We start from the raw sequence: 13,600 nt of genomic DNA, 5'->3' as shown, positions 1-13,600 counted from the left end.
TACTGTCATCAATAATTTATTTCAACTCTAAAACCAAAAAAGCAGCCTAAAATAAAAAAAGAAGCTGGTGTGGTCAGATTGTTGGTTTGAAAACTCCCTCCAGTTCATCTGCTGTCGTCCCTCTCCGTCCTTGTATGTAATTCATGAGAGCTGCTGTGTTCCAGTGTAGACCTTCTTCAATCAATCACCCCTCTCTGTGCGACCTCAAGTTCACCCTTTCATCGTCCGTCTGCAGAATCTCTGGTGTCCTACTCTGTGTCCTTGTTGTCCCAGTTGGATCTGCTGGTGTCAGTCACTGGTACTGGAGGTAATTTTTGAGGGACTGAGGCAGAGGGAGGCTATCAATTTCCTTGAGCCGTTCCCGACCCAACGCCAGACGGGCCGCACGTCGGCAAAGGTCCATAAGAGGCAGGGGCTCAGCTGAGGAAAGAGAGAACAGAAAGGATTGAAGAAGCTACTTTAAATTGTGATGTTTAAACCTGACTTTTGTCTCTCATACATGCACAACATATCTTTATATTTTCCAAGTGAATGAAAGACAAACACAGGGGCTCTTTAATTATTTACATGCATTAATTACACATGTTGCTAATGAGTCCTGAGCTTATGAACAACTGAATCATTAGTGTGAGTAATGCACTGAAAACAGAAGCAAACCAAATTTTTTTCCACTGATGATCATCTCCATTCCAAGGGAACTGTTAGGGAGGTAACAGATACTGGAGGCTGCAGCACACCACCCACAGAGGAAGCAGGAGGATGCATTACAAAAAAGTGACTGAAATATGGTCCAGTTTTTTTCCAGAGACCTATAAAACCTATTCACTCCCCTTGATATCAGCTTACAACCACAAACTTCAATGTAAAGTTGTAATAGGAGGAACAGCTGAGAGCTCCATGGTGACTCAGGAGAAGCTGCAGAGATACACACCTCAGGTGGGAGAATCTTTTGACATTAGATGTGCTCTTAACGAACAAGACCTTTATGGAAGACTGGCAAGAAGAAAGCCATAACTGAAAGAAATCCATAAAAAGTCCTGCTTGCAGTGCGGGGAACAGAGCAAAAGTGGTGAAGAAAGGACTCTGGTCAGACTAGACCATAAAAGTACTTTTAGATGCAAAATAACATTTGTGACAGAAAAGCAACAGTACACATAACCCCCCATACTGACAATGGTAGCAGCATCATGCTGTGGCACGGTTTTTCTTCAGCAAGAAGACAGAAAGCAAAGCTGGTGGTGGAAACAGTCTAAAAATCTTGCAACTGTAAACTCAGCGAAAGATGCTTCCCCAAAATACCGGCTCATAGATGCTGAACACAAATGCACTCTAAGTGTTTTGGATTGTAAAAAACCTTCAAAACAATTTCTAATTTTCCTTCCACTCTAAAATAATGTGCTACGTTGTGTTGGTCTAACATGTGAACCCCCCTAAACAATTAAAGCTTGTATTTGTAATGTGACACAATGTGAAAAAGCTCAAGGGTTTGAATATTTTTGCAAAGCACTAATGTGACGGATGTGAAAATGGCTGCATTTCATGAACTTTAATGACATAAGTTAATGGAAACCAGATGCAAACCATATTGCAAATCTGACAGCTGACTGCATTTTGATGGGTAAGTTTTATTTTGTTTCCTCGCAGTTGAAATGATAAAAAGTCTGAAGTTGATTTTAACTTTGGAAATGTTCATTTAAATTTTTTACCTAGTCAACTAACCAGTAAAAGGGTCTGCGTGGGATGTATCAGTGAAAAACACTAAGAAACCTCACCACCACCATCTTAAACATGGACTGAATACATTTACAGAACACAGAAATCAGCTATAAAAACAAAAACAGCTTTTTCCCCAAACTGTAAACAGTTTTTGGGTATGAATTTCATTTGAAACCAGTCTCAAGTGGCTTCATAGAACAAGCACCACATTTCTGTTATTTGTTTATGAGTTATAAAGGGAGACAGTTGTTGACGTGGATCTCCTCTGAGAGGACGTCTGTATCTTAAAAACTTAATGCTTGTTTTTAAAGGATGCTACAGCAGAGACAGTCCATCAGTTCAAATTTTCCTGTGTGTCCTTATTGAGGACACCAAACACAGTGCCATCACCTGTTGTAACTCTGGACATCCTCTACCACCTGCCCCTGAAGCTGCATCACTCTCTGCATGCATGTGTTCAAGGTTAAACCCACAGGATAAAAGACACACACATTCAGAGTCACAGCACATAATCCACTCATCATGGCTGTGTGTCCTTGCACTGTCACTGTCACATTAATGCTCACCAACACCTAGAAAAGGCACAGCTTCCAACTTGTGGACAGTTAGATGGAAAGAGCAACAGTGTTTCTGTCAAACAGTGTACTTCGTGTACTTCAGTTAATTATGTTCACCATAAAATAACATGAAACGCCCTCAAATTGTTTGTTTTGCTGAGCCAACTGTCTAAGGAATAAAAGCTATTTCATCTCATTAACCCTAGAAAATAAAAAGAAATTCTTTCATCTAAAAAGGCATAAGATCTTGGCATTTTTTACTTGATTAAAAAAATATTACAGCACAATTTAGTTTATACTGCAAAACATTGCTATCAACTGATTTTATTTAGTTTTGCAATAAAACCAGAACATAAATCTTTTACTATTTTTTCTGTTCATTTACAAAAAAGTATGCAAATGAATAGTGTACCCCGTCTCTTGCCAAATGATCACTGGAGACGGGGACCAGCCCACCACCCGCCCCATCCCCCACACGGCCAAGCGGGTATAGACAATGGATGGACGGTTTACAAAAAGGTTTCTTTTCCTACCAATCCAGTGGATAGCTAAGTAAAATGATTTGTTGCTGATTACTTATACAACCACTGGTAGATGCTGATCACTCAGTTTGGGAACACACCCAACAAAAGCTGCAGATTTGGAGATGCTCTGATGCAGAAATCTATCAATCACAATGTCAGCCTCATTCAAATCCCAACATTTACTTATTTTTCCATCTCTGAGGCCAAAACGTTTACTTGCTGCCTAATATGTCTCAGCTATCATCAGATGTCATGATGACAAGACAATAAATACACCTGTCACTGGTCATAATTTTCTGCCTGATTGGTGCCTGTAACATGAGCCTAAGGCTGAAATGTATGTTTAATGGCACACAATACGAACAGTATGCAGTGGACTCTGCTGTATTCACAGTCTGAAAGCGGATGAAGAACAAAGCAGGCTCCAAATAGAACAGAGATGCTAAGCTGGCCAGTGACCAGCAAGGCACAAAGTGTTTACAGACACCTGCTTGTGATTAATGCCCCTTTTTGTTCCAACAGGGTAAAAAAATGCCGATAATTTGCTTCGTCTATCTCTTCACAAACAATCTTCGCTTGAGACTGATTCCAAACTAAATCTGCTGGAAACAAAACATCGAAAACTGACAAGAAGATGAATGCTAAGGATATCGTTTCTGCTGTATGAAAACAAGCACAACAAGGCTTATTTTAGTTCAGGCACAAGAGGCTTATTACTACCTCTTTTAGAGAATGAAAAGCCCATTTCTTGTCCTGATTTGTTGATGAAAGCCCTTGTGTGAGTGCAGGATACTTATTAAACTGGATCTGAGAACTTCCATTTGCTGCTAAAGACGCTACAACAATTTTTTAATCACAGGGAGCTAACAGAGTGTATGTGTATGTGTGTGTGCACTTGTCAAAAGAAGCAATTTTATAGCGAATCCAATTAATCTGAGTGTGCTTGGAGGCTCTTCAGTGTAGTTTCTGTTATGTAGAGGCAGTGTGAGCAGACAGCTGTGTGGTTGCTCTCAGGAGGGAGCCAGTCTCATCTGTGTGTGTGTCTCCTGCTTTTTATTCTCTCTGGAGAAAAACACTGAAAATGTGAAATACTACCAGTGAAAAGTAGACTGAGAAAGAAAAGATTCACTAGCTGTAACTCCCATCTCCTAAAATAGGAAGTTGAAATCAAAGGAACTCCAGAGCTTTTCAACTTCAGCTGCAATGCTGAGACTCATCAGCTTTACCTTCCACAGTTGCTTCTGTAATGTATCTCAATTATGACTGTCTGTACAATGAGACCCAAAGATATTCTAATTTAACTTTTGGGTCATCCTGGATTAGTTATTCTTTGTCAGCTAAAAGTTGTGTAATTTGTACATTGAAATGTTTACAACCTGTTTATTACCCTTCTTCTTTAGCGATAAAGAAATCTGATGGTAATCGTAATCAGTGGCTGGATTACTGGCTGGCTGGAAACTGAAAATCAGTTGTTTTTTTCTGATTATTGAACATGACAAAGATAAGTGCCAAAAGGTTGGCCTGATGTATTGCCGTGGAGGATGTTACTATGAGAAAGAAACCCAGTTAGCTGTGTCAGTATTGCTGTGGTGTTTAGTATGTAGTTAGATTATTTTGACTGGATGTTGTAGATAATAATTTAATATACTCTCTCTTGAAACGGAGCAATTGAAAAATGCAAATAAACAGTGTACCCCGTCTCTTGTAAAGTTTGGATTTCATTTATACAGAGACATCCGCCCTATAGCCTGAAGGAATTTCTTGCATTTGTAGATTTTCAGTGAAGCAGAGAGTTTCTTTTAGAAAGTCAAAGCTTTACTAAATCAGTGATTGGAAATTGGTCACAAAATCTCAGCTTGGTTCATCCCTGGTTTTAACTATATTGTATCCAAGCCCAGACCGCAGCCTGACTATTACAAGGTGTTTGTGTATGCTGTTCCACCTCTAGCTGACTGTGCAGCTCTTTAAATGGCAAACTGAAAAACACTCTTCGATAATTATCAGCTGCCATCAAATGTGAATTATGACCTTGTATTGCATTATAACTGTAATTTGCTGGGCTTAATAACTTCTATAGAAATACTCAACAAATCAAGGCAAAAACAAATCTCACTTGATGACTCCAATTCCATCATGTTTGATCTTAGAACTTTCTGTCTAAATGAGAAAAGCTAATAAAGCGACAGACTGTGGATCATCAGCCACTGGGTCATTTGCATCTGCATCATTACACATTCAGAGTAGTTAGGAAGAGCTACATATCTCAATAAGACCAGTAGACTCATGCACTTTCCATTACATTAGGTAAGCTTTCTGTTTATGCATTTAGTTGCTAAATTAGTTCAACTGGAGTTTCATTTTTTAATAATAGTAGGCTTTAGAGAATAGGCAAACATTTCTCTTCTCTGTGTTTGTTAGTCTAGAATGTCTAAAAAAGTTATAGGAATTTTCTAATAAAAGGAAAACAGGAAAACCGCTGTCTTTCTTTTTTGCTTTTGTCAGGTTCTCCCTACTGTTGTCAATGTTGAGAATCAAACCAGCAACCTCTTCCACATCCTGTCACAAGGGACCCCCCTGTAATAAGGAACTTCTGCTCTGATTACACATCTCTCTATGAGGATGAACTGGGACCCCTGATCTGCTGCAGCGGGAACAACGAGTCATAGGGGAAAGCAGTATGACGGTAATGAGATGCAGCACAGAGTGGTGAAGAGCCGGATTTACTGTCTGTAAAATGATATTGGGAGTGAGGGCAAAATATGGCAAGAGCAGCATCACTTTTTAATGATGGATGTAAAAACTAACCTGAGGGGAGGACCGGAAGTGAAATAAAACCTGACAAAGAAATAGGTTTAAAAGGTAAAAAGTATTCAGAGAAATGTTTAAAGGTTTTTCTTTTGCTTGTTTTTGCTCAAAGGAGAAGAAAAAGGAGTTTTTAGATGCTTATATAATGTATATGGAAACTGGATCTATAGTGCGTTTAAGGCTCTTCAACAACTGCCTCATATTTGTGAACCTGAACAGCAGAGAAAGGGATCATCAACTTCTCTGCTCCACCACTGACTAGATCTAATTAACTCTGCTACATTTGTGAGAAGAACTCTGGCTGTGAAGTTTTGTTATAGTTAAATTGGAAGCTAGAGAGTCTAGCTAGTTTATTTAAATAATACCGCAGTTCTGTGCATTGGTAATTACAGATCTTTCCATTAAATATTACATAGAATTACATAAAATAATAAAACTATTTCATCTAATTTCAGTCCTTCCTCTTACTGCTAAATTTAAACCTTTTGTTTTGCACATATTTCTTGGGCGGTGGTGGTTACCTGGCTCTTTTTCAGATATAGAGGTAGGACTATCCAGCACTTCAAATCCAACATTTTCATTGGCATATGTTACATTTACTAGTGTGTGTACCTTTAAAACTTTAGGTTAAGGGTTTAACACCGGTTCTCTGAAACATGAGTGAAGTATCTCACTATGGGGACACGCCTCCAGCGCCTGTCCCCAGAAGTTCTATTGCATTACCCCAGTCTTGACTGGCAGGCAGAGGTGACGTCTGCTCCCTTGGGAGGGACTTCCTTCCAGTATAAAAGCCCAGCGTCACGTAGGTGATCTTCAGTCTAGTAAGCACACCTCTTCCTCGCTCCAGGCAAGGAGGGTGATTTGGTGAGATCCTTCACTCATGTTTCAGAGGACCGGGGTTAAATCCTTAACCTAAACATTCGCTTCGGTATCTCACTATGGGATATTTCTGCTCCCGTATTGCCAGATAAGCTCACTCGAAGACCAACAGATGCATCCTGCATTCATGTCAATGTGGAACCCACACCCAGAACCCTGTGAGGCAGTATGGGTGCCGTGACATCTAGTTTATAGAACCTAGTGAAGGTGTGAGGGGTCGCCCAGCTGGTAGCCTCACATATGTCCTCTACAGGTAAACCCTGGAACAACGCCCAGGATTAGACTATACCACGAGTGGAGTGAGCCTGCAGACCTGAAGGGGGTGCAAGGCCTCTGCTCTCATAAGACATAGTAATAGCCCCCACTATCCCATGGAAAAGGCATTGTTTTGTGAGTGGTTTTCCTTTATGTGATGAAACCCATGACAAAAACAGCTGTTCTGATTTGCGAAAATCTGCTGTTTTTTCCACATATAACCGCAGGGCTTGTACTGGGCAGAATGTGTGCAGTCGTTCATGCCCCTGAGAGGAGAATGGTGATAGGTAGAAGGCCAATAATTCAAGGGCACAGCACGGCAAAGCCGTCACAACCTTAGGAGTAAAGGCAGGATTAGGTTTCAGTAAAACCTTCGAGTCCCCACCCAGAAACTGCATGCAGAACGGGTTCACTGAGACAGCTTGAATGTTGCTCACATGCTAAGCAGATACCAGAGCAATCAATAAGGCCATTTTAAAGGAGAGCACTTTGAGCTCAACCTGCTGCAATGGTTCGAATGGCACATGTGACAAAACATGGAGTACCATAGGTAAATCCCATGAAGGAGCGAGGCTCCTAGACACTGGGCAGAACCGTCGTGCACACTTCATGAATTGACACACCAGTGGGTGCTGCCCCACTGTTTTGTCACCAAACCCATCGTGACAAGCTGAAAAAGCAGCCAAATAAACTTTCACAGTGGACAAAGCCAAGCCTTTATCCGACATCGTCTGGAGAGAAAAGTAAAAATATCCGACACAGGGCTCTGCATTGCGCTTACCATAGGTTTTGTGCACCAACCCATGAATGCCAGCCATTTACCCCCACACACGATACGTGTGGAAACGGCCCTTGCATTCTGAATTGTGTCAATGACGTTGTGGGGACGCCTACTGACAGCCAGATTTAACCTCTTACAGGCCAGGCACATAGGGCCATGTGTTCCAGATGCGGATGAAATATTGCCTGCGTCAGGAGAGCTCTGCATGGGGGAGCCACCATGGCTCGCTGTGTAGCATCTGAAAAATCTCCGCTAGCCAGTGTTTCCCTGGCTAGCAGGCAGCTATCAGAATGAGTGAATGTTTCCCCTCTTGCACTCTGGCGAGAGTAGGAATCATCAGTATTAGTGGGGGGAAAGCATACAGTAGGACCGGTGGCCATCTGTGTGCTAGAGCATCCAGCCCAAGCGGAGCCCGTTGCAACGTCAGTGAGAAAAACATTGGACACTGAGCGTTTTCCCCTGATGCGAAGAGATCGACCTCCGCTCGGGCGTACCTCTCCCACATTTGGGACATCACCTCGCTGTGGAGTTTCCACTCTTTGTAGCGGGGATTGCCCCTCGAGCAAATCCGCACCTCTGTTCATTACCCCTAGCGCGTGAGTCGCTCTCAGTAGGTGGGAGCTGGTCCATATTATCAGCCTGTGTCCCAGCTAGTTTGAATGAAGCGAGCGAAGACCCCCGTCTGTTGATGTATGCAACTACCATTGTGTTGTCCATTCTGACCAAAACATGGTGCCCTCTTATAAAGGGCAAAAAGTCTCTCAGTGCCAGCATTACGGCCAGGAGCTCCAGACAGTTTATGTGAGCTGTCTGTGTTTGTGAACTCCAAACGCTGTTTACCATCATCCCTTCGTGAGTGGATCCCGAACCGGTCAGCAAGGTGTCTGCGGTAATTACCTTCCTCATCGGGGTGATTCCCATGGTAACGCAGGTGTTTAGAAACCCGGGGCACTTCCACGGTCTCAGAGCATGTGCACGTGAAAGAAACCAGGACCCTGCAGTCAGCATAGCGTGTGGGTCTCAAGTTGAGTGATGCCATCCACCGTTGAAACGGGCGCATGTGTAGACAGCCAAATTTGATGACCGCCAGTGCAGACGCCATCAGACCCAGCAGGCATAAACCAGCAGGCATAACATAAACTTCACCTGTGTTCCTCCGCGAAAAAGTGCAAGACAAGCCTGAAAGGCTTTTACTCGTTCTACCGAGAGGCGGGCTCTGAACTCAACTGAATTCAGGGACAGACCAATTAAGGTGATTGCTTGTATTGGGGTTAAGATGCTGTTTTCCCAATATATTGTGAAACCCAGAGCTGCCAGATGTGAAGTAGGCATCTCGTCATGTGTCATGAGCTCTCCTGGAGACTGACCTGCAATCAGCCAGTCGTCTTTTTAAGATGCCAGATGTATTTGTCTCTCCCTCAGAGGCGCCACGGCTTCTCGGTACATTTCACGAACACACGAGGGCTCATTGAGGGCCAAAGGGAAGTACCAGATACTCGTATATCTATCCCTGTAGGTATTTTTTGTGAGGGGGGTATATAGGGATATGAAAATATGCGTCTTTCAAGTCATCATCAAGGCATCCTGAACGAATACCGTCTCAAATATGTGTTCAGAGCCCGCAGATCTAATTTTGGTCGCAGACCCCCGCCCCATTTCGGCACGAGAAAGTATCTGGAGTAAAAACCGTCTCTGCTTTGCACCTGTGGTACCAGTCGAACAGCCCTTTTTTGCTGCAGAGAAATTATTTCCTCCTGCAGGATGCGTGCGGACTGATGATTGTAATATGCACTTGAAACGGGGTGGGGCTGTCACAAATGGGAGCCTATATCCCCTAGATACAGTCTCATCACCCACTCTGATGCCCTGCCTCGCCACAGCTGAGTTTTGTTTGCAAGTGGACCTAAAGGTGCTTCTATGTAAACACTGTGTCACACCGGCTGAGAGATCTGCTGTTCCGCTACAACTCTTAGCCTGGGCTTGCCCCTGGGCCACTTCTTCCGCTTTATACGGGACTGGGTCGCAGGAGCAGCAGACTCAACAGAGACACCCAGACGTCCCTCTCCCTAGACACCCCCTCCAGCTCCTCCAGGGGGAGCCCAAGGCGTTCCCAGGCCAGCCGAGATACATAGTCCCTCCAGCGTGTCCTAGGGCGTCCCCTGGGCCTCCTCCCGGTGGGACATGCCTGGAACACCTCCCGAGGAAGGCGTCCAGGAGGCATCCGGTATAGATGCCCGAGCCACCTCAACTGGCTCCTCTCGATGTGGAGGAGCAGCAGCTCTACTCCGAGCCCCTCCCGGATGGCCGAGTTCCTCACCCTATCTCTAAGGGAGTGCCCGGCCACCCTACGGAGGAAGCTCATTGTGTTATTTTTAACACATTTTTAATGTTTTTTTGTGGCTGCGCCCTCGGCTCCAGGCCTGGATGCGAGCCAGAAAATGACTTTATTGAACATGTTGTGAAGGGGAAAGGTCGTGTTTTGAGACACTGGCGTGTGTTTGTGCACTGGTGTGTGTTTTCTGGCCACAGCTGCGGCTCCAATGAGCTCTCGGTGGCTTTGATCTTCCTCCGCTTTGGTTGGCTCTGAAAGGTGAGCACCAACATCGGCTGTGCAGGCTGTTTGAGTTGCCTTGAACGAGGTGTTCTGAACTAAAAATGGGACAGGACATTTCATGGTAGGGGGGATACAGGTGCTCTCCAACCCCGAAGATAGCTCTCTAGGTACCACGTCTCTTTTTCTTCGTGCTCACAGTGGCGGGAGGGGTTGCTTGGACTCCCAGTGTCACCGAGGAAGTAAATGGCTTCCTTCCCCAAGCACCTTTGAACTGTCTGTTTCCCACGGTCCGCTGACAGTGGCTGAGGCTGGCATTTGGGGATGCGGCAGACCAGTCGAGCCCCTGCTTGGGCAAAAGGCATACGGGGTGCTGGGTGGGGAGGAGGCAACGCTTTTCAGAATCAGAATCAGCTTTATTGCCAAGTTTGTACATACAAACAAGGAATTTGACTCCGGTACACTTTGCTCTCTGGTTTTTGTTTTTGCATTACAGAATATACATATATACAGTATACAAATATACACATATATAAATAAAAAGGTGCATTTGCACCATCTGTATGCTGTTGTTTGGTACTCTATTGAATGTTCAACAGAGAAACAGCCTGGGGGAAGAAACTGTCTCTGTGGCGGCTGGTTTTAGTGAACGGTGCTCTGTAGCGGTGGCCTGAAGGTAAAACTCTAAATAGTTTATGTGGAGGGTGTGTTGGGTATGCAGAGATCTTTGCAGCTCTTTGTCTGACCCTAGACCTGTATAAGTCCTGGATGGAGGGAAGGTCAGCCCTGATTATTCTCTCTGCAGTCCTGATTATTTGTTGCAGTCTCCACCTGTCCTGTGGATGAGCCAAACCACACTGAGATGGATGAAGACAGGACAGACTGAATGATGGCAGTGTAGAAGATGACCAGCAGCTCCTGTGGAAGGTTGTACTTCTTGAATTGCCTCAGGAAGTACAGTCTCTGCTGTGGCCTTCTTCTGAACAGTGTCTATGTGTGAAGACCATCTCAGGTCCTCAGAGATGGTGGTTCCTAGGAACCTGAAGTGGTCCACAACTGCTACGGTGTTGTTGAGGATAGTGAGGGGGGTGTATGGGGGAGGTGTTCTCTGAAAGTCCACCACCATTTCCACAGTCTTGAGTGGGTTGAGTTCCAGGTAGTTCTGACTGCACCAGTGTACCAGCCGATCCACCTGCTGTCTGTATGCCGACTCATCACCGTCCTGGATCAGACCAATGACAGTGGTGTCGTCTGCAAACTTCAGGAGTTTCACGGACGAGTCCGCTGAGGTGCAATCATTTGTGTACAGGGATAAGAGGAGTGGGGATAGAACACAACCCTTATTAATCTGCTGCGGGAGAAGATGTTCTCCAGTCTCACCTGCTGCTGTTGGTCCGTCAGGAAGCAGTTGATCCACTGACAGGTGGAGGCTGGGACGTTGAGCTGAGTGAGCTTCTGGTGGAGGATGTCTGGTATGATGGTGTTGAAGGCCAAGCTGAAGTCTATAAACAGGATCCTGGGGTACGTCCCTGGACGATCGAGGTGTTGCAGGATAAAGTGTAGACCTAGGTTGACAGCATCATCTGCCGACCTGTTTGCTCGGTAAGCAATCTGCAGGGGGTCCAGCAGGGGGCCTGTGATGTCTTTCAGGTGCTTCAACACCAGCCGTTCAAAGGATTTTATGACCACAGACGTTCGGGCTACAGGCCTGTAGTCATTTAATCCTAGGATGGTGGGTTTCTTGGGCACCGGGATGATGGAGGATCGTTTGAGGCAGGAGGTGACCTCACACGTCTCCAGTGACTTGTTGAAGATCCGGGTGAAGATCGGAGCGAGTTGATTTGCACAGGCTTTCAGGCATGATGGGGAGACGTTATCAGGTCCTCCAGCTTTCTTTGTTTTCATGCGCTGAAAGAGCCTATTTACATCTTCCTCAGAGATCTTTAGTGCAGGCGGAGGATCTGAAGGTAGGGCGTTGGTAGCTTTGTGGGAAGAACTTGTTCCTGGATGGGATGTGGAGGAGATGATTTGAGGCGTGAACGGCTTCCTGTCATGTCTGCAGTAGAAGCCATTTTCTGGACAGACACAGTTTGAGCACTTAACCTTCTCTCTTTTTCTCCTCACAGCGTTTTTGCATGGCTGCCACGGTGGGGCTAAAATAAGCTCTTCGGGTCCACGGGGGTGTCAAGGAGTGGGTTCTTCTCCCTTTGAGACAGGCTAGACAGGTTCAGCCATCTAGCTCTCTCCTGAGTAACCATCAGGGCCATGGCTCTCCCAGAGGCTTGGACAGTGCTTCTGTGGAGATGCAGCCAGAGGTCCGTCACCACACACAATGCATCCCACATATCAGCCATTGGTCTACAAATCACCTGCTCCTATAACTCCGCTTGGTAAGCGAGGAGAAGCAAGAAAGCGATCAAGGCTTTAACCGATGCAGTCACCACTTGTAGATTTTCTTATTTAGAGCGGACTGAAAAGAATCAGCTTTAAAAGGAAGGGTGGGTCCTGCCGCTGTCATGGTTGACTTTTGTGAAGGGTGTAGGTGAGATGCCAACAGAGGTTCTACAGGAGTCAGGGCCACTGCAGTCAGGTTTGGGGAGCCGTTGTGACTGGTGTCACCCATCACCAAGGGCTTTGCAGACGATGGGATAGCATAAGGCTCACAGTCCTGCTTGTCGTTGTCAGACCTGAGACTAATGGGCTCCACTTCAGATTCAGACTGGGCATTAGCAAAAGCACTGAAAACTGGAAGTATGGCCTCGTCTTCCTCTGGGTCAGTTAGTGGCGCGACAGCATCAAGCTGATCACCCCAGCTGGTTCTAGCCAAGGTTGGCTCTCCCTCATCAGTCAGGGTAAGTTCCGGTGGTGGGGAATTGGCCTATCCCACCACAGGATCAACCTCTGCCAGGCTGGCCTGGCGCGTTAGCCTGTGCCGATGAGATTTAAGGTTATGCCGGTTATGCAGAGTTAAGGCTAACGCATCCCGAACATCTTGCAGCCCCAGACACGAAGCGCAGACAGAATGGATATCTGCCCCAGATATGAGGTTGTCACATGTGCAGGTTCTAGATGGTGGCTTGACTCTGTTCATGGTGAGAACGAGTGCAAGTTTCACAACTTCGTAAGCTCCATTAAGAGTACAGCTAGTTTGGTGGCCAGTTGCAGCGCTGCTGTTTGGCAACAAACCAGCATTGGAATAGACTAAGAACAGTCGAGCACAGTTATTGAGAAGTGTTTGGCGACCGGGTTGTTAGCTTGCTCTGTGAACAGTTAAGCTAACTAAATAGTTACCATAATGACCGTCTGAGAGGTGCTTCTGGGACCGAGAAGAGGTGTTAGACTGAAGATCACCTACGTGACGTTGGGCTTTTATACTGGGAGGAAGTCCCTCCCATGGGAGCGGACGTCACTACCACCTGCCAGTCAGACTGGTGTAATGCAATAGAGCTTCTGGGGGACAGGCGCTGGAGGCGTGTCCCCATAGTGAGATACCAAAGCGAATGTTGAAAGAGAACCAATGTTGTTCATTCCC

At 45.4% G+C, this 13,600-nt stretch overlaps 1 protein-coding gene across 5 annotated transcripts in view; it reads right to left on the bottom strand.

Moving 5' to 3' along the window:
• LOC124870688 (SPRY domain-containing SOCS box protein 4-like) overlaps positions 1 to 13,600 on the bottom strand; it is a 120,340-nt gene continuing 106,740 nt past the window's right edge. For all 5 annotated transcript variants that reach the window (XM_047369512.1, XM_047369514.1, XM_047369513.1 and 2 more), the window contains exon 3: positions 1 to 420. In XM_047369512.1, coding sequence (XP_047225468.1) covers positions 293 to 420 — 128 coding nt within the window. In that variant the 3' untranslated portion in view covers positions 1 to 292. The remainder of the gene's footprint in view (positions 421 to 13,600) is intronic.

Source organism: Girardinichthys multiradiatus, chromosome 6, assembly GCF_021462225.1.
Source record: "Girardinichthys multiradiatus isolate DD_20200921_A chromosome 6, DD_fGirMul_XY1, whole genome shotgun sequence".
Taxonomy (NCBI): Eukaryota; Metazoa; Chordata; class Actinopteri; order Cyprinodontiformes; family Goodeidae; genus Girardinichthys; species Girardinichthys multiradiatus.
Note: the sequence above shows the minus strand (reverse complement) of the source record. Positions and strands in the feature narration are given on the sequence as shown.